A 22,075-nucleotide genomic window follows, 5' to 3' on the forward strand; every position below is an offset into this window, starting at 1 on the left:
TTATATTATTATATTATAATAATATAATAACTGTTAAAATGTTAAATACTTAAATATAAAAATATTATGTAATATGTATTTACTTTTACTATTTAGTAATTAGTTTTAGTATTTTCAAATACTATAAATGATTTATAGTATTTGGTATTTTACAGCTGATCAAAATTTTCTGTTACCTATATAGCTGAATATTACAAATTACAATCCTAGAGCGCGTTAGTTACTTTATCAGGGGGCATACTTATTTCGCGATTTTTGACACTAGTTGTCCCGTATTGTCATTTATAGTATTTGCTGGTATACAGAAATAGAACTACTTCAATAGTTCAATAATAATAATATTATGTAATGGCACGAAAATAAAATATTTCAAAGACTAATTAATATATTTTTGCTTATATCGTCTTTGGTATTTCTAACATAGCCCTATCTCTCTCGCACAAATCTTTGATTCACGGATCTCTCTCTATGCGCAGTCCATTCTTTTATAGGTCTATGATTCGTACATTCGAGTTATTCGTATACGAATCGGTCGTTTACGTTACTCGTATGATGTTCAAGAATACGAGATAATGAACTACAGACTTCTATAATATATAGATAGTATATAAGTCTGTGTAATGAACGTAGACGAGCAAAGATAACAAACTGCTCGTATACGAGTAGTAACGTATACGTTTGGTCGTTCTTTTCGAGAATAGACCCCCTGGCGTATTCAACGACTCGTCGAATCGAGTTTGTTGTGTCGAATTTATTAGTGTAACCGTCGTCGGTTGCACCGAATCTAGTTCCGTTTTGATTATTGTTTAAGTAAAACTTATTTTTCTATTGTTAAGCCTACTTCCTGGAGAGTATTATTGGTCGCTTCTCCTCGCCGAACACCGAAATACCCGATTAACAAGTATTTTAAACATAATATCATATTATTAGAACAACGATGTTGGGGGAATCTGATGAGTTTTCGGAAATACTGAAAACTGGCTTCCCGATGTATCTGTTGATCGCCATCCCGTTGCTGTTGGTCATGAATCCGGTGTGTCCCGTGAACGCAGCACACGAGTTCACAGTATACCGCGCCCAACAGTACAGTCTACAAGGAGCCACATACGGTTAAGCACCAAAGCCTCGACTGCGAATTTCGTTAGTCGGTCTAGACGATTCTGATTCCATTTGTTTTCTCATTCAATAGGTTCAAAGAGCAGTATAATCAACCTGGAAGCCAGATCCCTGAAAACTTGGAGCAGTCGATCGAGGCATTGCGTGTTTGTACTGATGGACAACTTCACGACAGAAGAATATGAACAAATTGCATCCGGATCTGGTGCCTTAGTGCTGGTTATCCCTCCTGCACCATATACTCAAGAGCAACAGAAAGTGAGATATTGTCTTAAAGTTATCTCTGTTATTTCTTATTAGGTAAAGCAAGGACTATTTTTGAGCATCATTAGCTTGATGACCGGCTTAAGGAGATGTTAAACTGACATTTTTTGTCTCCGTCTTATAAGTGCTTAAAATTACAAACTATATGCTCAGCAGATCACATTAATGTATTTTAAAATTGTAAATTGTTTGAACATCTTAAAATACTCATAACTTACTTTAAAATTAAAATACAATAAAAGCATATTACATATCCTAAATAATAATCTTACCTTTAAATTGTACAAGAGGTTAGTTCAATCTTATTTTCAAACTAACGCAATTATAAGTAATCTAATGGGTATAAAATTTGATATGTTATACACTTGTAAGACGGAGCTACCAAATTTATTTGTATTTTTAATTTTATTCCAAGCCGTTTGGATGTATTTAGAATGGAGATTTACACTTAAATCATAAAATTATTTTAGACGATGCAAGAAATAGAACAAACCATTTTATTATCAGATACTTCCATACCAATATATATAATTAATTGGACTACTGAAGTCGATGATTTAATGAATGATTTGGCCGATAGTAAAATTATAGATGAAAATGCAAGTTCTGCAGCTAAAGGTACCAATCATGAAATATTAAAATTATCATTTCCAAATAATAAACTAATATTTTTTTATCAGCCTTCATTAATTCAGTTTCTGCAAACGGTTATCAAATAGTAGTATCAGCAAATAAACCAGTCTTGCAACAGAATATTGCTATATCAACGATTCAGGTAAACTATTCTATGTGTACCTACATTTGGATTTAAATAAACATTTTTGTTAAACTTAAAAGTATTGATTTTATCAGGGTCAATTGATTGGATATGGGTTTCAAGATAAGTTACCCAGTATTTTGGTTGTTGCTCATTACGACAGTTTTGGTTTGGCGCCAGTAAGCAATCAATATTAAATATTGAATACATTTGTAATAATAAAATTAAAATATCTTAGTGTATTCATAAATGATTTAATACAGGAGTTATCATACGGTGCTGATAGCAATGGTTCAGGAGCTGCTATACTTTTACTATTGGCAAAAATACTTAGTCGAGTTTATGCAGAAAAAAATCGACCCAAATATAACATTATGTTTATTTTAAGTGGTGGTGGTAAACTCAACTACATAGGATCTAAAAACTGGATTGAACAACAAATGGAAAAATCTAATACACTACAAGTAATTAATAAATATATTTTCTTAAAATATATAAATTACTTGTTTAAATATTAAATGTGTTTTAGGATGTGTCATTTGTATTGTGTTTAGATTCGTTGGGCAGTGATAAGAATATTTATGCACATGTTTCAAAACCACCAAAAGACGATACCAAAATGGGAAATTTTATGAATGTAATCTATTTTATTTTGTTATATTATATTGATATTATTAATATTGATTATTTATTTTTTATTATTCTAGGAACTTAATAATAATTTAGGAGAAAATGGACTGAAAATCATTCATAAAAAAATAAATCTGGGCAGTGATACACTAGCTTGGGAACATGAAAGATATAGTATAAGAAGGTTGCCTGCTTTCACTCTTGCTAGTTTAAAAGTATTATACATGAGTTTTAGTTAATATTAGGAATATTTTAATCACAATTTATTTGTTAACAGAGTCACAAAAACAATTCGAGGAGGTCAATTTTGGATACAAGCGAAACATTAGATTCAAAAATTGTGTATCGCAATGCTCAGATTATAGCTAAAACGTTAGTTGCTCATCTATATGATTATAATACATCTGAAACTCCCAAAATTGTAAGTTTAATTCTTTCATTAATTGTATATTTTTCAATATGAATCTTGATTGTAATACTACATATTGTATCCTATTGTTATTATGTAACTAAATTAATTAAATTTTTTTTTTCCAGAATGTCGATTTTGAGTCATTACGTACTTCATTGGATTTATTGGTTTTACAGCCTAGATCCTCACAAATAATTGCTCAAAAAAACCATCCATTAGTCGATAATTTATTTTCATTGATGAGTAAATATTTAAAGGATGTTAATGTGTCTCATCTTACTGCAGAAAAAGTTGATCCACAGTTTTCATTTTACACAGTTACTAGGGCTATTTTACAAGTTTACAGGTTAGTAAAAGACTATAAAAGGTATACCTCATGATGATTTATAATCTATTTATACAAACTAATTTTATCATATCTTGTACTACTACTGTTAAACAAACTATACGGATCTGTAAAAACGAGCTAAGGCACCATTAAATTGGTTCTTCAGCGTCCCCATGACATAGTGAAACTGGTCTAGGTATCATGATGTCTAGTACTCCAGTAGGGATGCGCAAAATCGGGTTGTTCTCTTTCCGAACCGAGTATAATTAGTATACAGGGTGTCCCGCAAGGATTTACCCATGGCGATATCTAACGAAATAATGGAGATATCAAAATTCTGGTTTTATAATAAGATTCACAGGGATAAGAACTACATTCATTTTTAAATTTATTTTAATGTTTGGGTAAAAAAGTTTAAAAATATATTTTTTTATTTAATTATTCCCAAAAAAATTAAAGATAGCCATTTTGTAGAGTTTATTTTTCTGAAAATATTGACGTTTCAAAATTTTATTTTCATTAATATACTGATTTTTAATATTTTTTCTAGTTTTGAAGAAATAAAATATGATTATAAATTTATAACTATTAGGAACACAGAAAGTATTCGGCCCACTGTATGGGAATGCGCGCGGCGCGACGGGTTACATGTTTGATAACATTACGGTGTTAAATAATTCGCAATTTTTCTTGAAACTAAAAAAATATTAAAAATCAGGAAATTAATGAAAATAAAATTTTGAAACGTCAATATTTTCAGAAAAATAAACTACAAAATGGCTATCTTTAATATTTTTTTAAATAATTAAAAAAATATATTTTTTTTTTAACTTTTTTACCAAAACATTGAAATAAATTAAAATATGAAATAATTGTAGTTCTTATCCCTGTGAGTCTTATTACTAAACCAGAATTTCAATATCACCACTATTTCGGGAGATATCGCAATATTGTAAATCCTCACGGGACACCCTGTATACAGTGTATCTGATAAATGCATGTTATTTTTGTTTTGAATGTATTATGTATTTTTTTTTAGTGTCAAACCAGCAGTGTTTGATCTCATTCTTACTCTAGCAATAGCTGTTTACTTGTCAATAGTCTACTTTTTTATTCAGGTAAAAATTGCATTATGATAAACCTGTTGTTTACCTATACTAATAAACTATCAATTATTTTAATTTTAGTTTGTACCAGTTGTATATTATTTGTACATTGGTACATCAACACCAGAACCTGTTACTAGTTTACCGAAGAAAAATAACCGTAAAGAAAAGCAACAATAAATAGATTTATTTATTTCTTATTTTCTTATTTAGTTTATATATTCCTATATAAATAAAAAATATTCTTTTTTGCTCAAAGCGAATTATTGTAGTCACCTTCAATAAACTTAATGGTTTTTCTTTTTTAGTTATTCTAACACAAATGCAAAATGTTACAGTATATTTTAAAAAAAAATGTAAATTTAGAAAATTACTGAAAAGTAGTGAAATAAATTAGTCACTAGTAACTGCCCTCCCTCAGTTTACTTTGTACTATTCTAATTTTGACTGATTAGAGTATTAATTTTAAATATAATTTTGTTTCTAAGTGTTTTGAATTTTACAATTTTTTTACGTAATTCACACAACGATCAATATTATAAATCTTATTAATATGTTATGACAACACTGCCAGTGTTTGCTAATTTTTGAGACAAATCACTTAAAATGTCAAAGTTAGAACAATAAGTATACAATAGTTAATTAGGTGTAACATCTAACAAGAAATAATGATTATTTTTTGCATTGGTTTATTATTATTATTTAAGAATGAAAATGTATTGCATTAACAACTGTTTTTTTGTGAAGGCATTTTCAATTCTTTCATTATAGATTGAAATTTAAAATAAATGAATTTTATGGATGCATTATCTGAAAAGATTATACTATTATTTATCGTAATGTACCTTTCTTTGTGCAGAATATTGTTTTTTTTTTCAAACCAAGTGCGTCAAACATTGGCTGACGTATAAGAAGACAGATGTAACAAAAAGTACCAAACAATTTTTCCATTCAAAAAAAGATGTTTGTAAGCCGCTTAAGTTTATGTTTCTCCAAATCAAAAAATATCATCAATTGGTCCCCAACTTTCACTGTTTATTGAATCTCTCCTGTTATTTTCTACATTGCATGGAACATTATGTTAGTAAATAGTAGTGGATGTAAAAATACAACTGGAAGAAATTCACACCACCACCACAATGTGTTGATATCTTCAGCATTTAGACCTCATAAAAAAAATCCTCGGTTGACTGCATTAAACTCAGAACGAAGCATGGGCTAATTTTCATCTATTTTGGTGGTTCAGACCAGCGCCGGATAGACAATATCGGCCCATCGAGTTTTAGTTTTTTTACAGGCCCATTTTCAAATGAACATTTCTAAATTAACCTAGATTTTATGTAGTGCACCGAGGTAAATAAATATACTTAAATTTGTAGAATGAAATAATTGGACAAACATTTATTGGTTAGGTTATTGGCCTTTTTTTTAAGTGGCCCACCGAGATTTTCTCAGAAGCTCGTTGCTTCAATCCGGTCCTAGTTCATACTGTTGTCCACAGGTAAAAAAAAACGGTTCCACTGATATAGATGCCTATAGTAAACCTTTCAATATATGAAAATTTTTCACCATTTATATAGGTTTTAAAATTCAAAATATTTGCAAGGGTCTAATATGTCTTTTTCATCTGTTTTTTCTCCGTTTAATGGTTTATATAATAATTTTTGGTAACGTTTAAAGAGCAAAATATTTTCAAACTATTTTGAGTTTCAAATATAATTTATCATTTCAAAGTTTTCCTAATTTACCATTTGAACTGTTAAGCTACAAAATATAAATATACTATTATGATATTATCAATAAATAGAAAAAACCAATTATTCCTTAGCCGTTAAGCATAAATTGTTTATAGTTTATTATTATAATAGCTTTTCATATTGAATTTGACTGAGACAATTTTTTTTTTTTCTTCAACAAATGTTATGAATTCTTGAATAACATAAATTTTAATGTAGTTATTGTGTTATTGTGAGGTATCAATTATTGCTAATTGATTAAAACAGTACAAAGTAAAATATGTTTTTTACAAATCTTATAATTATTATAACTTGACTTTATAATGTGCTATTCAATTATACAATATATTTTTTTTTTTAATACAATAAAAATATTCAATATTGTTTTTACATTTAACAAAAAATTTAAAATTTAAAATAAAATATGATAATATTCATAACACACAATATTACATTAGTGATTTAAATTAAACACATTTAAACATAAAAAACATATTTTTAATTTTAATATTTTACATTTGATTCATGCAAAAAAATAAAATTGAATGGCTCTAAAATATGTAATCATGAACATGAAAATCATAAAATTGAAAAAAAAAATCACTATTCTAATTGTAAATAAAAAGGCGTGAATAATTCAAAAAAATTATTTTGCTTAATACAAAAGCTTTCAATTAGAGTGGGGTGAATATAAATTAAAAATTAAGTTTCATTCTTTGGTGATAATAATATTATTTTTTTGTTTTCATTTTAACTGAAGGCTAGTGGTAACCAATTAAGTTAAGAATAAACATTAATTAACTTTGTACTTATAAATTAATTTTATAACTACATCAATTAAGTACCATTAAACAATTGCCAGATCTCCGTGAACCCTGATACGGTATAGACATGTATACTCATCATGTCCATGGTTTGATTCTATTCTTAATTCTACAATAGAGTAAATGTTATCTGTCCTCTGCAACAAAATACATTATTATTAACAAAAAAAATTAGTAAAATATATCGCTCACCTTAACAGAAAAATATTGTAAGCTAGGTCCATCAACGTTAAACTGATATTTACCCAGTAGTTTACCATCCGAATCTGATTCATGTTTTAATCCCTATGGCAAAAAAAAAACAATCGTAATGTAAAATGCATTAAAAACTAAATAAGTTTAAAATACTTACCCAAACACTAAAATCTTTTGGGGCAGATCTAATATGACCATCTTTTGAAAGTGATTTTGGCAAGTGCTCTATGGTGAAACCAGTTACGTGTATAGTTTTGGATAGCTTTAATATCAAAAAACCCTTGGCGCCGATGAATGCCCAACATTGTCCAGGATTAACACCAGGCTAAATTTCAAAAAACGATAACAACTTTTCCTAAGTTTCAAGGATTAAATAATATTACTAACAATGGGATAAGAATTTATACGTACAATATTAAATTAAAAAACTTAAATAACTCATTTTAAAATTAATGCAAAAAAGAACCCAAAATATACAGAACATAGGTGATATATTTTATTGGATAATGTCAATTTAATTTAATATTAAAACTAATAACAGAAATCCATTTTTTCTGAATTCAAATTGAACACCATTTTGTACGAGTAAGGTATTATACAAGGTGTCACGCGAGGATCTACCCATTGCGATATCTAACGAAATAATGGAGATAACAAAATTCTGGTTTTATAATAAGATTCACAGGGATAAAAACTACAATTATTTCATTTTAAAATTTATTTTGATGTTTGAGTAAAAAAGTTAAAAAATATATTTTTTTATTTAATAATTTCCAAAAAAATTAAAGATAACCATTTTGTAGAGTTTATTTTTCTGAAAATATTGACGTTTCAAAATTTTATTTTCATTAATTTCCTGATTTTTAATATTTTTTCTAGTTTTGAAGAAACAAAATATGATTATAACTTGTTAGTTATAGTTTTATTTCTACATATTTCCACAATGGATACATTTTTAATAAAATTGAATGCTAACTTCTACCTTATTTTACTCAAATATAGTTATTTTGTTATTTCTTTTTGAAGTTTCTTTATATTGATAAAATATTACAGCACTATTTTAAAGCCATTGCTTTATAACTAAAACGGTAAAATATAATATTTAATAATAATATGTTAATGATGTATTAGAGTAAATTAATATACAAGGTGATTCTTTTAAGTGGGTACACTAATTATCTCAAAAAGTATTTACTTTTTTCAAAATATTTTTTTACATGGTTTCAAGTTGTTAAAAAAACAACGTTTTTTATTAAAAAATTATATTTTTAAATATTATCATTTTTTTACTTTTTTGAATGACAACATAGAGTTTTAATTTCATATTCCAAAGAATAATATTTTTCTAAGTATTTTGATTCATAAAAATCGAATTTAGGACGAGTAGCTTATGAGTAGGGCTCGGAAAAATTATTTAAAAACAAAAAATTAAAACTAAGTAAAATCATTCCTTTTAATTTAGGAGACTGATCCTATGTCTGGAAGCGAGACTACCATATCACTTAACTCACAACTTAGTTTCTAACAAATTTTAATTATATGTTTAATTCTTTATTAAAGTAATTTAAATTAACATAAAAAAATTGTGATGTATTTATATACCTGAATGGCCAGTCTTGGGCCATTTTCTATAAGCCATAAAGGTATCCCAAACATAGTTAATGCTGCCGTTGAGGGCTTAGTTTGGGTACAACGTGTTCCTAGTACTGTTGCACCTAAAATTAATTTTTAAAACAGTCCATTTTAATAATTATTAAGCTTAGTCAAAATTTTAAAAATATAAAATTTAATTTTCACCAGCAGATTCTAATGCATAATCAACCATTCCTGTTTTATCAGCATCATAAATACTTAGTGTAGATTTCATAGTTATGTTGACGTACTGTTCAATATAATTGACAATTGAATTCCATTCATTTTTAGAACATGCTTCTTTTGTTATAGATTCAGTACTTGTTTTTATTATGGCTAATTAAAAATAAAAAAATACATTTTAAATACCTTTAAATTTTGTTTTTATAATAAATGATATACTTATCAGTTATATTCATAAGAAATACAAAATTTAACTAAATATTATACTCAATAGTCAATAATATTAATTATGTAATTTACCAGGTTTAGATTTGTAGTCCTCAAAGCTATTGATAAGATTTGAAACAATATTTTGTAGTTCTGAAATTTTCTTTTCCATTAATTGAATAGTTTCTTTATTGCGCCCAGCAATTTCATTCTGAACATTATTTAGTGTATTTTTTTGGTTATTTAATTGATTCTAAATAAAACAATTAAACATATGTATAAATATGTGTGTGTATACAATAAATTATTCAATTACTTTACAAGTATATACAATATAAATTTACATTGATCCAATTTAAGTTCTCAGAGTTTAGTTTTTCTAATTGGTTTTGTAATAAATATTGAAATTCTTGATCATGTAATTTTACTAAATTTGACTGCGAAATATTTAATTTGTTAATAAGTACATGTTGAAATTCTTCAGAAGCTATAATTTTTCTAGCCAACAAATTATAATCAAAAGCCAAAAATTTTTGATTTTGTATAGTAGGCATAGTATGAACTTTAGTGGCAGAGTCCATAACAGTATCAATATTACGATATACCTAGATAAAAAAAAAAACCTTTTAAATTAACTGCAAAATGTTATAATATTTAATATGCTATGAAATTATGTATTGCATACATTAAAAAATAATTGTCCAAATAATTTTAAAGCAACCATCATTGAAGCAAATGCTACTGTTACCAAATCCAATACAAAATGTGCAGTAGAAGATAACACTTGATAAACTGATGTGACCAAATTGAATATATTAATAAATGGCGATAGAAGGAAATGCGTCCAAGAATCTTTCCATATTAGAATTTCTAAAGGTTGCAAGTAGTTCAAAATGCCAACTATAAGACAAAATGTATATTATTCATCAACTTTATAAAATATTGATATTTTTTTTTAAATAAATATATAGTAAAATTTGCACCAGTTAAAAATAATATCAATGCCAAAATTAAGATGAATGGTAAATTGTTTATTCTGGTATTTCCAAAATAATGATTTATTATTTTTCGTACAGTCGTGATGATAACCAATTCATAATGCAGTAAAGTAATAGTGGACAATTGCACCCAATTAGTTATTTTCTGAATAGTAGTAATAATTATGTTGGATCCAATTTCTGAAATAACAGTCAACAATATATTTAATCAAATAAGTTAGGAGTAAAGAAAATTATACAACTAAAATAACATGTTCATCTTCATCTATAATAATTCATATCTTATCAATATCTTCATCTATTAATAATAAATGTATAAATCTGACAATAATAGTATTGTATTACAGTCAGAATAATGAACTATTAAAAAGAAAGTTTAATTAAAGTATCTTAAAAATATATAATTTTTGACACATTAAATTAATTTAATACATAAGATAATATTAATAATTGAACTGTATGTTATTGGAGATGTATCATGTATATTAATTTACATTATATATTGTAAATATTATTTGATGATGCAAATCTATTATAATTATTATATAATTCTATTATTATTTAATATTATATTAATCATACTTTTGTATCATATAAAGGAATGACCTAATAACTATACCCACATTTTTATTCACAAATAAAAAATATATATATAATAACTTCTAGTTATTTCATTGGAGTATTCAAATATCCTCACGAAACAATGGATTTAAGTATTCATTAAAAAAAATAACTGAACTTTTAAGTAATTAACTTTAATGATGTCATTAAATAATTTGTTTAATTCCCATACAATTTAGGTAATAGTAAAAATAATAATAATAAATATTTTATAGATATTATGTTTTATGTTTTATGTTTTATTAATGTTTATAAAAACAAAATCAAATAGTTTATGTGTACTACACTGCTTTAAAAATCAAATAGCTAATAGTCCACACAATACACAATTAAATATTTAATTAATAAAAAACAAATCAATTAATATTTTTTTTATCTTACCCATTACAGACTCATGTATTTCAGATAATGTAGAAATAGAAATAAAATATGAAATTATGAATTTAATTAATATTTGAATTGAATGAGACACGTATTTTACAAGTGTTACAGCTGTTCTTTCAGAACTAAATAAGGTTTCATTGATTTCTGATTCATTTTCGTTGTGATTTGTTACTTTAAAATGTTTATAAGTTGTAGTTTTAAATAATTTTTTTTCTGTAAAATATAAATTATAAATTATAAATTAATATTCACTTAATTTTATTAACTGCCAATCTTTTTACTGCTCTAGACATACAATAACATTCTTGTATTTTAAAATATAATTTTTCAGTAACCGTACAACTTTGGAAAACCCTAACTCATATTATTTTAAATTTAAATAATTATATCATAAAGATCTAAAAAATTAAATCGTTAAATTGTTTTATTTTGTATAGCTTACACGTTGCAGAGCAGTGAAAAGTTTAGTAATAAATTGATAATAAACAAACTTATATGACTAGAATTAAAGTTATGAGATGATTGGTCATCAGAAACATCATGTTTCATAGGAGTTTTCTCGTAAGATTTAAGAGGTAATCTTGACATGTTTGGTATGAGAGGTATGCCTGGAGATACTTCATATTTGTAGTATTTAGATCCAGGTGAATAGGTATTGTCAGTTTTTGGTAAAACTCTACACATAAAAGTTTATTTAGAAAAACAATAATCAATAAATTAAAGCAGTATACTTACTCTTGCCATCCGTCAAAATTATAATAATATTTTACTATTTCTTTGGGGCTCTTGAATGGGCCAGACGCAGGCCTTATAGTGAAACTTGATTCTTTAGTCATGTAGTATAGAGCTATTACAATCAATGACAGTACCTAAACATTTTAAGTTAAAAATAAAATGAAAGATGTATTGTTTGAAACTCAAATTAAGTCAAATCAAAGATATAGGTTTGTTTCATAAAAACATATAGGTAACTGATGATTTAAAAAAATTTAATAAACCTCAAACACACATTCAATGGTAGTAACAATTATACGTTGCGTTCGATTTTATTGTTCTCGGAGTTTATTTCCACCATTTTTTTAATGTTGACAATACACTGAACACGACTACTGATACACTTATCCCTGCAGGGGATAGTCTTTTATGAAAGTGTATTACTACATACCTCATCAATACCTGTAAAAGATATCAGACATGTGTACCATTGGACTCGCTTCGGTGTATTTCCAATAATTTATATTAATATTTATGTCGATTATTAATAGTTAAGCACATTAAATACTTAAAAACAAAGTTTTAAATTCAAATTGTTAAGCAAAAAATTTCTGATTACTGATTACAAAAATTTCGGTTAGATAAGAAACAAAATAATTTTAATGCATATTGCATAATAATAGTAATATCTTTTATTGGGTCATGTTTACAGGCTTGTGATGAGTCTCGTTGCACCATGATCACATAAGTACAATTTACATTCTTTCCTCAAAAATTATATGGTTTCTGTAATTCTGTATAATATTTAGTATATTATTAAACATTACATCGTTATTGTTCTGTCAATCTGTATTCTGTGCTATAATAATATTCGTTTTGTTTTAAGAGTCAAACCTTATTTAATACAATAGTGAAATCACAGTCACGAAATAATAAGTAAAAATAATCACTCACGTACGTTATTCTGTTATAATTTGTAATATCGATGTCAACGACGATAAGTCTTCTACTAACTACTTAATAATAATGCGCTTATTTTAAGCTTTTAACTATTTACAAAATGTGCAAGCGGACGCAACTGTTGTGCATGCACTATACAGTTACAGTATACTGCACTGACGTCTAATAGCTAAATATCACTTATCTGTACGACAAATAACAATGATTATGGATTCGTAATAATTAAATTACCATAATTTGTGCGGTTTAGCCATTATGCGCATCGAATACCTAATTAAAATTTGCATCCGAATATAAAAAAAAATGTATTATTAAAATTGAAGATCATATCAGATTGACTTCCTAAATTATGCTATCATTCGATCAAAATAAAAACCATTACTTCGTTTTCTGAACGAGTACTTTAGTCGTGGAATTGAGTACAAGACTACTACAGGCTATTATAAAAAAAATATAGACACCTGCCACTTATATTAGTCACGATGTAGATAATCTACTTCGTGCTCTTGGTCATAATAATTATACAATATTGTACATTTGTACTGCCCCACTCGGTGTCACTGCACTAGCGTTAGGTATCGCAGGGCCCTGGCCCCTGGACACATGTGTACTAGGTACCCAGAGGGGGGCAGGCAAAATTCTAACTTTTTTTTATACCAGGTTTTTAAATAAAAATACGGGTTTTCTTCGAAACATTAAAAATAATAATATTAGGTAATTTTTATTTCAATTTTTATTATAATGTGTTTAAAACAAAATTATTCACAATTTATAATAATTGAAGCGAGGAGATTTTAATTTTATACTAAAACATGTTTGTTCTCGATTTTCTCTGTGCAAATTCTTCATCATTTATCAATTGCTATATCTCTCGTTCAATTAGAAGCATATATACAGTATATATTGAGTTTTGAAAAACTCCTATCTTCACAAGCCGATGCTATTGGTATCATAAACGTTATTCGCATTGCGATTGTAATATTTGGAAATCACCCACCAGTTTTTTTTTAACTCCGCCAAAGCTTGAAGAGGTATGACTTCTTCGTCAACTAAAGTTCGAAAAATTACGATTTTCGTAAACAAATCCTCTCCAAGCTGTCCATCTAAATTTCTGGAATATTTGTCCGAAAGAGTCTTTGCAACACTTTGAATTTGCCAATGTGCAGTAGAAAATCAAAACTATTTGAAAATGATTACAGTTGTTTTAAACGTTTATCTGAATCCAATATGACAAAAAATATATTATTTTAACTTCATCAACAAATTATTTCTTTTTTCTTTCAAAGTAGAAATTTTTTGAAAGCTATTTCTGTGCCAAATAAATCTGCTAATTCATTTGACTTTATTTTGGTTGATTCTTAACGATTTTCTCTGTAGTTTTTTAAATATTCAAGAAGACCAAAAATTAATTTAATTGAAAAACATATGTCCATGTCGTGGTTCTGTAGAATTATACATTTATACTAACACTACAGATAGGCATGATGTACCGATTTACTGCGGCTATATTATAAGGTAAATATTTGATCATTATTTCGAGAAAAAATGAAAATTTACTTTTGTGATTTACAGAAATCATTGAAAAAATAAAAATACAGAAAAGTGCAGTCAAACACTCAAATAGTCAAATGTCGAATATGGAATATATAATATTAGAATTAGTCAATTAGATAATCAAATTTTAAGAATATAGCTCATGTGCCAACAGTATACGCGAAAAATGAAAAAGTAAAAACCATTCCAAATTGAGAACAGAGAAAACGATAGCCAAAAAGATAATAAATACTTGTGTTATTATTTAATATTTATACAATGTCGGAATTCTACTCGACAGGTATCGTGAAAATATTACTCTTTTATCGTATCAATAACAATTTGCATTGTACTAAAGGAACGATTCCTGGAATTGATTAATTCCTTCTTTTTATAGGAATACGAACGTAGTAAATATTATAATTCTTTTTTTCTCTTCAGAAATGTTTTAAAAAACATTTTGTGAGAAAAATTTTGTTTACTTTTCTAATTTTAGATTTTAAACGAAGTTCATTGATTTTACAATGATGTATTTTTTTTTTTTGTTTGTTTGTTTTTGTGTCTGTGTACAGCATAACTAATCCAAATAATGCTTCAATTTCAATCTTTGGGGGTGGTTTCCAATGTAAAAGTGAACATCCTTGGTGCATTATAATGGTCAAAAGTTAACATTTTCCAACAGTTTTCAAAAAAATGGTGAAAAACAAAAAAAAAAATGAGCAAAACCAGTTTTCGACCAAATCGGTTTTCTTATATGGTTGCAATTCAAAAACTAATCACTTTAAATACTTGAAATTTTCACCAAATGTGTATGTTAGTATTATCTATATACAGTTTAATTTTCAAAATGTTTTGACTTTTTTTGAGTTATTTATAGACCACTGAAATTTTCGATTTTTATGATAATTTTTTTTTGAAGGGTCAGTAAAAAAATTTTGGATGATCAAAAAAACTTGAAAATTTAATACAAGATTCCTCATGAGTTATTCTTATTGTAGCTAAAAACAATTATAAATCGTTAGTCACAATTTTTTTTTATAAGCTTTTATAGTTCATATTTTTACGAAATCTGTCGAAAACGCGAATATTTGCAAGTATTTTGAAGTTAAAAAATCATAAAATTGTTTGTGTTTATAACTAAGGATTAAAAATACAACACTAAGTTTTCCATAAGTTTTCCTTCAAGTAGCTGTAGAGAAAACTCGAAGCATCATTTATGAAAAATTTTAAGTGCGTTTTAATTTTAAATTTTTACGAAATAGTGTAACGATTTATCCTCATACGATTTTTAATATTTTTGTTATAATTCAAAAAGTATAAGTCGTAGACACTTGAAAATTTCACCAGTTATTTAGATTATCATTTTCTTTACATGATTTAATTTTCAAAATATTTTGACTTTTTTTGAGATATTTATAGACGACTGAAATTTTCAATTTGTCTGAAAATTTTTTTTTGATGTTTTCCAATTCTTCGATACTTGCCATTTACATAATACGAATCAAAATAATCTAATAATTCCATAAGATTTTCAGGTAAACTATTTTTTAAATATTTCATTCCATCTTCTACGAGGTGCAATGGAAGGAATGCAAGTGCATCTATCATTCCACATTGTTTTCGAAACTCTTCATCCTTATGGTATTTTGTAGCAAAGCCCAATTCTTGTACTTTTCTGAACGCCGATTGACATAAGTGATAGAAGCAGCCTTTTATATCAATATGGACACCAATTACTTCTTTAGCTGCTTCAATAACTGCGCTTTCAAAATCGAGATGTAAACATTTGGGGTCAGGGTATAAATTTTGTTCAGCACATTCATCCATTATAATTTGAAACATTTCTACGTATGTATTTTTAGTTTTCCTTTGTAAAATACAGTAAGTTGAAGTTACAAATACACTATTTTTTTTTACCCGTGTTACATATAACTGTAGGAAATACTTTGGAGACAGTCCGAAATTCCCGTCTAAATACCAAGTATCTGATTCTGAAAGCAGTTGCAAGTGTTCATCTGTTGCAAATATAATTATCCTTTCAGATGCCTCTGAACCATTATCCCTCAATAATAGTCTATTATTACCCATTAATGCCAATTCACCTATAATAAAATAGATATAATTTGCTAAGTATATGATTTTATTTCCTAATTAAGATAATTAAAAAAAAAATGTATACCATCAATAACAATTTCTTTGATATTTTGAGGTTCGTTCGGATCATGAACACTTCGATGATATCTAATACTACGTTTTAAATATTCTTCCTTGGGTAATTCAGCTAAAACATCGACATCCAGATTCCCGATTACCTCCGAAAATATTTGGCCGGGTGTATCATTTGAGGATAAAGCTTTATTTGTTATTTCTTGTTTAACTTTTATGGCAGCTATAGCTATAAATAATAAAAATAATCGCATTTTAAAATTTAAATTTTTATATACAATTATACAATTACATTTAAAACATTTTAATTTTTTAATAAATATGAAGTTTTGTTTATAAGTTAACTATATGAGCTTATAAAACTATATCATGTTTAGGAATTTACCATAATATTTTATAAGAAATGCACTATAAAATGCATTTAAATTATGTTTATTATAGTTTAAAAATTGGAAAAAAATTGTATATATTGTTTTAGATTTTCCAACAGTTTTCAAAAAAATCGAGAAAAACAAAAAAAAAATGACGGAAAAACGGGAAATTTTACGCAATACCAGTTTTCGACCAAATCGATTTTTTTATATGGTTGTAATTCAAAAACTAATCACTGTAAATACTTTAAATTGTTTATGTCAGTATTATATATATACAGTTAAATTTTCAAACAATTTTGACTTTTTTTGAGTTATTTATTGACCATAGAAATTTTCTATATGTTTGTACCCACTTGCCCGCTTTTTTATTTTTATAGTATTGTTACTGTAGTATTTGTTACTTATTTAGTTCTGGACGTACTAATTGGTTACTAATTCAGTAATAGGTAATTATCGAAACCTATGATAAAACTGTTATCGACAATAATATATCTATTATTTATGATTCCTACCGTCGCCGTCGGCAGTTTGCATGCAGAAAGTTAAATGTTAATCGCAACAATTTTCGTTCATTTTTATATGAACGAAATTGGAAAAAATGCTCTATAAACTAAGAAAATGCACTAAAATCGTCAAAAAATGGCCTAAAATGCATTTAAGGTTCATTTTGTTAATAAATGCAAAAACATGCAAAAAAAAGATTAGTTTAAAATAACCAGTATCGCACCCAAAACACATTTTATACTAACAAAGCAACGTTACCAGAAAAAATATGCCTTTGCATCAAAATCCTAGCCCTATATAGTAATTAGTAATTAGTAATAATTACTGACATAATATTATATATTAGGTATATGTTAAATCTTACCATTTTTATCGGCAGAATGATTGTGTTCATGGATCTCCCTTGGATTACTATTTTGAAGCGATGTTTTTAAAATAGCTAAACATTTAAATAAACTATATTTTGCACACCTCCATCTTTTGAAAAACTTACAGTCCTTTTGGTGTACATAAGTATAACCATTTAAGCAAATTTTATCGTTCCCTTGATTGGATTTAACGATTTCCATTGTCGCACAGTCCCACAAATCAAAGTTACTGAATAGGAACTGAAGATGTACTAACCGTAACCGTTATAATAACGTATAGATACTTAATATTACGTATAAATAATTATTTTATAACTTGTATTTTCCCAATTTCACATTTTCTTGCTCTATGCACATTGCCAGGGGTGGGCAACTAGCGGCCCGCGAACCTTTTTTATCTTTAAAATGCGTTCTTATTGCACACTAAATTTGTGGTACGAATGTACCGTGTAAATTGCAAGCCTCGATCTATCATTGTTCAGGCTCAACGTTTATCAGTCAGTGTCCACTGTCCAGTGAGTTAGTCAAGTTATATATATTATATAGTATTATAGTCATTCCGCTTGGCATTGCACATGAGACTCTTATGATTAGAGCCCGGATCAGTGGCGTAACAAAAAAATTTGGGCCCTACTAATTGGTATTCTCTGTTAAATTTTTATATTGCATATTTGACCGTAAATGCATATTTGTTGCGTATTTCATTGAAAATGTTGCGAAAATTTTGGACGGTAACAGTAATATTTATGTATTTATTTATACATTTATATTTTATTATTTTATATTTTTTTCATACTAAGTACAACTTTGAATTTTTAAATATAAATTTTGTAAATGCATATTTGTTGCATATATTAATGATTTTTACTACATATTTGTTGCGTATTTTAATGATATATGTTAATTAATAATATAGGTATATAAAGATAATATTATTATTTTTATTATTATAATTTAAATACTAAATAGTTGCTTTGGGGATTTTTTTTTGGGGATTTTATTTACCGGGGATTTTTTTACGGGGATTTCTTTTCCGGGGATTTTTATTCCGATTACCAGATTAATGTGCACCGAGTGGACTTTTTTATGTTTCACCTAAATGCACTACGTCAGTTTTTTGCACTCGGTGCAAAGATAATCGCACGAGCTCTTGGAGCTCGTGCGCATTATCATTATCATGATAAGTACTGCAATCACAGACTTCTATACTATATATAGAAGTCTGTTATATATTAGTCTATATATATTTATATAGAAGTCTGTGACTGCAATACCCCTTTAATATTTTATTATCTTTATATATCAGTAATAAGTATAGATTTTATGTTTCGTGGTTTCGTCTACATTTGCACCAGCCCGTGTTGGGACGATTATCAGTGAACTGTACCAGTTCTACCTTGGTGCAATAGTGCGGTGTGGTGGAAAACACTATTATAGTGATTTCCACCTTGCCAAACTCGCACTGTGGGGCGTGGGCTGTGGCAGTATCCACTGTCACTGTGCGAGTTTTTCGGTATTATCACAAGTACCAACATTTTACTACTAGATATGGAACACGAAAAATTATTATCTTGGTACACTTATAATTATTGATAACAATTATATTTTATGCAAATTGCAAAACATATTTTCGTTTTTCAGTTATGTTGGCTGTTTTTTTCGCTTCACAGTTTTCTGTGTTCTGAATTCTATAAAAAAGTAGGTGCTATACAGTATACTGCCTATCCCTATAACACAATGTCTAGTAGAATTGTATAATGTACAATAAATTAACGATTTCAAGTTTTTAATTTTTATATTTTATCAGTAGTGATAACAACTGTAAACAAAAACCGTCTCAAAAAACTCGTGCGTCGTGCGCCAGTTCCGCACCGAGTGTAAGACACTCCGACAGTCGTGCAGTTTTTCAAGATGGAACACATTACACTGGAATTGAGCAAACACTGAACTACAACTAGGTGGAAATGGAAAACGCCATTAGTAAAACCACTAAAACCACAGAATAGATACAACCGGGGTCCGGGAGTCGCAGTACCGTGCTAACCATCAGTGGCGCCCTAAGGCAATTAAATTTGGCGCCCCTAATCTCAAATGGTCGTAAAAGAGGGGAGGGGGCATTAGACATTTTCTTAAAGCCCCCCAAAAATCGAAACTATTCAAAATGTTATTATTATCCGTTCACTTCACATAAATTATTTATATTTATAATAATTAATAAATTAACATGTAAAACAACTCAATTAATAAACAATGAATTTGGTTAGGAGGTAGTAAGAATAAATGTATAAAAACATGAATAACAACAACATTTTTTATCTATATTATAATATTGAATAACGATTTTATAAATAACTTTATACAAATGTTTTTTTTCTAGCTTTAAGCTTTGAGAATTTTTTAACAAGACTTGTCCAACTGATATTCTTGACAATTTCATTTTCAATACATAATATTGATAATGCTGATGTTTTCTCATTTGATAATGATGACCGTAAATAGTTTTTGACTCTCTTCAAAACAGAAAAGGACCTTTCTCCATTGGCATTAGAACATGGCATACAAATAAATAATTTTAAAGCAATTTCAACATTAGGAAAAGTTGTGTTTAATTGAATGTTTTAAGATAAATTACTATATACTAAACAACAAATTTAAAGTATAAAATAAGTTGTAATATAATAAAATATAATATATTGTATACGAGTATAATAAAAAAGGTTATTATTTTAAAACACCTAGTAAAATTATAATATTTATCCTCAAATCCTAACATTGCTCCCCCCCCCCTAGAAAAATTTCTGCGGGCGCCTATGCACATGTCCCAATTTGTTCTCCCCTAGCGCCGGTACTGTACATAATACTTGTTTTGTGGACTTGAGTACAATAGGTACTACTACAGACTATTATTAATTTATACTTTATAGTACCAATTAATGTTTAATTGAACACGTGCCTCTTACGAATTCACAATGTAGATAATCTACATCGAGTGACGAGTACATCGTGCTGTTGGTCATAATTATTATACAATATTATACCACCCCACTCCGGAGAGTTGAGGTTGTCAGGACTACGGTGATCATCACAATATTATAATTCTATAAGTCTTTCGGGGTGAATGCGATGTCAATCATTAGGAAAATCGGGTATTTTTTTTAATGATTGAAAATATTACGAATTATAAAACTATCGTTCGCCAAAAACGCGGATTTGCATATCAGAAAATGTCCATATTTTGTTCAGCACAGACAACCTGTCGTCGAATAAATAACACCAACTTTTATTTTGTTATGTATACTCGAAATATGGATGTATTAGAATACACCAATTAACAGACACTTTTGAAATATTAATGTTTTCCCGTTAATATATAGGTTAGTTTATATCTTGAAACGATTAAAAATTAACGTTTTTAGTTATTCTTATATTATAACTATAAGCACATCAACATAATATGTAACAAACAATTTTAAATGGGTGTTCAAAATTTTTAAACATTTATACTTGAATAGGTACAAATCGAATTATTTATAAAATTACTAACAACGACCAAACGACTAAAGTTTGAGATCACAGGACATATTAAGCGCAAATAACGTTGACGTTGAGATTTGGAAAGAATGAACACTAATACGGTAGTACGCTAAACTGCTAAAGCCCTACTAAAAGTCTAAAACCAAAGTATTTTACTATTTTGTCGAAATGTCGAATAAGCTTAAAAAAAATATTGGAAATATTTGAGAGGGGATCTGACTTTAAAGACCCCCCTCCCAATATGTACAAATATTACAGAAATACCAGGGCTATAAAAAGCATGAATAAAAGTACCATATTTTATTCTTTTATTGTTTAGTTAATAGAATATGATAGTACGATCCTACTAATTTGTTCCGTAAAATCAATAATTAATTAAATAATTAAATAATTCTATTATGTCTATGGTAAAATCATAGAACAGTAAAAATGTGACAACTAATAATATTGCGCGGCATTTTAATCTCTAACTTTTTTATCACAGAACAATATTGGAGAAAAAAGAATTTTGGTTTGTCCACGTGTCTGT

General features: G+C 27.4%; 3 protein-coding genes across 7 annotated transcripts; 1 reads left to right on the top strand and 2 right to left on the bottom strand.

The window, feature by feature from the left end:
* The first annotated feature begins 630 nt into the window (after nucleotides 1-630).
* On the top strand, nucleotides 631-4,945 carry LOC107170684 (BOS complex subunit NCLN). Its single transcript, XM_015520860.2, has 12 exons — nucleotides 631-1,109; nucleotides 1,190-1,374; nucleotides 1,851-1,998; nucleotides 2,061-2,155; nucleotides 2,233-2,316; nucleotides 2,401-2,601; nucleotides 2,667-2,774; nucleotides 2,845-2,982; nucleotides 3,045-3,188; nucleotides 3,305-3,525; nucleotides 4,547-4,625; nucleotides 4,695-4,945. The coding sequence occupies exons 1-12, from the start codon at nucleotides 938-940 to the stop codon at nucleotides 4,791-4,793; spliced, it is 1,674 nt and encodes a 557-aa protein (XP_015376346.1). The 5' UTR covers nucleotides 631-937; the 3' UTR covers nucleotides 4,794-4,945.
* Nucleotides 4,946-6,430: 1,485 nt separating this feature from the next.
* Nucleotides 6,431-13,187, bottom strand: LOC107170679 (uncharacterized). 5 transcript variants are annotated; one of them, XM_089223028.1, is made up of 13 exons: nucleotides 13,066-13,187; nucleotides 12,129-12,262; nucleotides 11,885-12,069; nucleotides 11,391-11,606; nucleotides 10,374-10,568; nucleotides 10,076-10,290; nucleotides 9,735-9,995; nucleotides 9,484-9,643; nucleotides 9,166-9,336; nucleotides 8,971-9,083; nucleotides 7,526-7,693; nucleotides 7,366-7,458; nucleotides 6,431-7,310 (listed from the first exon to the last, which is right to left on the bottom strand). In XM_089223028.1, exons 2-13 carry the CDS (start codon nucleotides 12,227-12,229, stop codon nucleotides 7,197-7,199), a joined length of 1,992 nt encoding a protein of 663 aa, XP_089079154.1. In that variant the 5' UTR covers nucleotides 12,230-12,262; nucleotides 13,066-13,187; the 3' UTR covers nucleotides 6,431-7,196. The 5 variants fall into 5 exon arrangements, with proteins under 5 accessions (XP_089079154.1, XP_015376337.2, XP_015376339.2 ...); XM_015520851.2 differs by lacking the exon at nucleotides 13,066-13,187 and adding an exon at nucleotides 12,559-12,733; XM_015520853.2 differs by lacking the exon at nucleotides 13,066-13,187 and adding an exon at nucleotides 12,570-12,731.
* Nucleotides 13,188-16,013: 2,826 nt separating this feature from the next.
* LOC149056996 (uncharacterized) lies at nucleotides 16,014-18,225 on the bottom strand. The gene is made up of 3 exons (XM_089223265.1): nucleotides 18,009-18,225; nucleotides 16,780-16,995; nucleotides 16,014-16,702 (listed from the first exon to the last, which is right to left on the bottom strand). Exons 1-3 carry the CDS (start codon nucleotides 18,211-18,213, stop codon nucleotides 16,014-16,016), a joined length of 1,110 nt encoding a protein of 369 aa, XP_089079391.1. The 5' UTR covers nucleotides 18,214-18,225.
* Nucleotides 18,226-22,075: the final 3,850 nt, after the last annotated feature.

The sequence above is a fragment of the Diuraphis noxia genome, unplaced genomic scaffold (genome assembly GCF_037042655.1).
Source record: "Diuraphis noxia isolate RWA-SAM2 unplaced genomic scaffold, SU_Dnox_SAM2 contig0003, whole genome shotgun sequence".
Taxonomy (NCBI): domain Eukaryota; kingdom Metazoa; phylum Arthropoda; class Insecta; order Hemiptera; family Aphididae; genus Diuraphis; species Diuraphis noxia.